The following is a 3,654-nucleotide window of genomic DNA, read 5'->3' on the forward strand; positions in this document are numbered from 1 at the left end:
CCCCCGGGAGCCGTGTGAGACACTTTTTTTTGTGGAAGTGTGCTTTTTTTTCACGTTTTTTGGACAGAAGCAATGCAACACCCGCTGAGTGCAACGATAGAGCTTGAAAGATCAAAGACAATTTTTAATATAACTCCGACTGGATTCGTCTGAAAGAAGAAAGTCATATACACCTAGGATGCATCGGGGGTGAGTAAAACGCAGCCTAATTTTTATTTTTGGGTGAACTAACCCTTTAACCTCTAGAACATGAAAATGTTGTTTTCCAGTGCAAATGTCTAAAGATTCTCAAATCAAGATGCATTTACTTGGGAAACAAAGTTATTTAAGATAAGAAGTCTTGCTTTCTGTGAAACTGAGATAATGATTAAAACAAGAACAAATATCTGCCAATGCGTCAGAAAAATCTACTTAATTCAAAGGGAAAACAAGTTCTCATTCCCCAGAGATATTTGCTCTTGTTTTAAGCATAACCTCACGTCATTTTGTTCAGTGTTTTCAGAAAACAAGACTTCATATCTTCATTTTGCATCTCCAGTATCTAAATTATCTCAGTGTATCTCGATTTAAGCATGTTTAGATATTTGTACTGGAAAACAAGACAAAAAATACTGACGAAGAACATCATTTTTTGCAGTGCGTGCAACATTTATATGCATGACTTTATGAATTTAAGACTTTCAGTTCTGATTTAAGGCCATAATTTGTGTTACTGCGAATCAAGACTTTTAAGACCCGGAAAACCCCTAATAAAAAAAACGACTAAACTCAAGCATTTCAAGCAAAAGGCTCTAGATTCAATGTGAAATGAAAACGAGGCTGTGATGAATAGACGTGCAGTTCCTTCAGCTGACAAAACACTGAATATATTCCCAAAAAATTCATATGGAAAAAACGTTTGAATCATTGTAAAAATTAGCCGAGATCCAAGACTCTACATCTATATTCACATATTTGTACTGTAGGTCTTAGTCTGGGACGATGCCATATCTGGAAATACAACATTTCTGAATATTACTGAACAACAAGGCTAATTTTGTGAATGTCTGGTGATATAAGGTTACAGAACGCGCTTACGGAGAGCAAACAGCAGGAAGACAAATATCAAGCCAGCCATCCCAATCTCAGGAAACTGGACACATCTGGTAAACACAGACGCTTTTCACAAGTTTACCCACGTTCCTTTGAGAGCCAGTGTTAGTAACGGGAGAAACGAAGCTTTTCAGAACTTTGAATCAATTGAATCAGTTTGCAAAATGATTCCCTGTTTTGAAGCGCTCGAAACGCCACACTCTGGTCAAAACCCTGCATAAAAGCTACTTTTACAAAGCAATTGCAAATGTTTTGTTGAAAGTGGAATCTATAAAATCCAAAATCATCAAATACCATTAAATAAGAAGCGTGTGTATAACGTTATTTCTGCTGTAAATGCCACTAGGCAACATTTTCTAATGGATGTTTTTTTTAAAAGTTTCACCAGGAATAATCTTACATTTTTTCATCAAACATTGAAATGAAAAATCGTGTATAATGAGTTGTGGTTTTTCATTACTACTGTATGTTAATGTTATTTCTTTTCAAACACCTTGATCTTGCCGTGAAAATAGTCAATAGATACTGGTATGACAATAAATGCACTTCGAATCACTTGTTCGAAACAAATGATTCACAAAGTATTACCAGAGAAGAAAGCGCTCAGTGTCAGCTTTTCAAAATTTTGAACACCACATGCTGGTCAAAACAGTGAAAACTCAGCTCAAACATGCATAAAAACACATTTAGAAACCAATTGCAGATGTTTTATTGAAAGTGCAATCTATTAAATGCATATAACAAATCATCTGATACCATTCAACATGAATTGTCTGTATAATATGTGTTATTTTATTAATTTGCGGGTCTTGTTTTATGGTTAATCAGGCCAATAAGAGACTACTAAAAATGTCTTTATACTATACAAATGTGACCCTGCAGCACAAAAGCAGTCTTAAGTCGCTGGGGTATATTTGTAGCAATAGCCAAAAATACATTGTATGGGTCAAAATTATACATTTTTCTTTTATGCCAAAAATCATTAGAATATTAAGTAAAGATCATGTTCCATGAAGATATTTTGTAAATCTCCTACCGTAAATATCAAAACCTAATTTTTGATTAGTAATATGCATTGCTAAGAACTTCATTTGAACAACTTTAAAGATGATTTTCTCAATATTTAGATTTTTTTGCACCCTCAGATTCCAGATTTTCAAATATTGTCCGATCCTAACAAACCATACATCAATGGAAAGCTTATTTATTCAGCTTTCAGATGATGCATAAATCTCAATTTCACAAAATTGACCCTTATGACTGATTTTGTGCTCCAGGGTCACATATAAGTGATATTTATAAAACTGATCCAAAATCAGGTTAAATCCATATAGACACTGATTCATGGGTTCACAGAGATCATTGCCTCTTAGCAGCAAACCATTGAAATATTGAAACTTTTCAAGACAAGTCATGTGACTTTGGCAGTTTGAGTGAATCACTAGTTCAAAACAAATGATTCTCAAAGCTTAAGTATTATCAGAATCACAAGTGTTGGTTTGAACAGGATTCGGAGCGTCTGCTTCGCTGGATAACGGGCCGTCCGATCAGAACGGACATCCCAAGAACAAACAGCTACGGGCCGCCCATCAACAGCTGGACAGTAACCTCGGTGAGAAACACAAGTCAGCTTTTCTCATACCTTGATGGGATCACACCGGATCTGAACGTGCGTTTGTGTCCTGCAGATGAAATGTCGTTGGGTTTGGGCCGTCTGAAGAATCTGGGGCTGGGGCTGCAGGCTGAGATTGAAGACCAGGATGTTTCTCTGGACGCTTTGCTCAATAAGGTCGACACGATGGACGGCAAGATCGGCTCCACCAACCGTCAGCTCAAAAACCTCAAATAGACTCCCAGAGTGATGTCACTTCCTGGAGGTGTGGCCAAGGTGATCCAAAACACCTGCTTGATGAAACATTTCTGGTGTGTGTGTTTATGCATATGAGAAACATGAGGTGGATTATTGATTAGTTCAGCACTCCTCATTTCAATTCTGCCTTCATTTAATCATCAGAAAGATATGGAGCTGCCTTAAAGTTCACTGATTTCAGATGTTGACTGATTCTCGTTGCACTGTCATTGCATTTCACCACAGTCTATACACGAGTCACTATTGTGAATGCAACCCACGAAATATCCACTAACCTGAGGGCGAATTTGTGTTATTTTCCTTTAGTTATTTTCTTTTTCAGATATATATTATGCTGGCTTTGTATGACATACCAGACTGAAAATCTGTGAACGTTTGTTTCTGCGTCATCTGTAAATGTTGACCTCCTATTAAAGCAAACGATTTCTGTCCGCTGAATGTGACGTATGTGAACGTAAATAAAATATGTTTTAATTCGATCGTTTTCATTGCGAAAGTTTCACTTTAGTCAGGGATTCTGCGAGTTTTATGAAGGTACATTTACTGTAAGATTTAAGAATAATTGAAGACATTTTAAGGAATAAATTAAAAGGAATACAATACATCAATGCTCTCTAAATGTAAATGTTAGCAACACTTCAAAAGTTTGAGAATACAACTTCGAACCAGTTTTATTTTAGTATCATTGAGAT

At 36.2% G+C, this 3,654-nt stretch overlaps 1 protein-coding gene across 2 annotated transcripts in view; it reads left to right on the forward strand.

Moving 5' to 3' along the window:
* snap29 (synaptosome associated protein 29) overlaps positions 1–3,441 on the forward strand; it is a 15,598-nt gene extending 12,157 nt beyond the window's left edge. For both annotated transcript variants that reach the window (XM_016531352.1, XM_016531353.1), the window contains exons 4-6: positions 1,060–1,145; positions 2,600–2,704; positions 2,781–3,441. In XM_016531352.1, coding sequence (XP_016386838.1) covers positions 1,060–1,145; positions 2,600–2,704; positions 2,781–2,941 — 352 coding nt within the window. In that variant the 3' untranslated portion in view covers positions 2,942–3,441. The remainder of the gene's footprint in view (positions 1–1,059; positions 1,146–2,599; positions 2,705–2,780) is intronic.
* Positions 3,442–3,654: the final 213 nt, after the last annotated feature.

Source organism: Sinocyclocheilus rhinocerous, unplaced genomic scaffold, assembly GCF_001515625.1.
Source record: "Sinocyclocheilus rhinocerous isolate Xijiao unplaced genomic scaffold, SAMN03320098_v1.1 scaffold1596, whole genome shotgun sequence".
NCBI lineage: Eukaryota > Metazoa > Chordata > Actinopteri > Cypriniformes > Cyprinidae > Sinocyclocheilus > Sinocyclocheilus rhinocerous.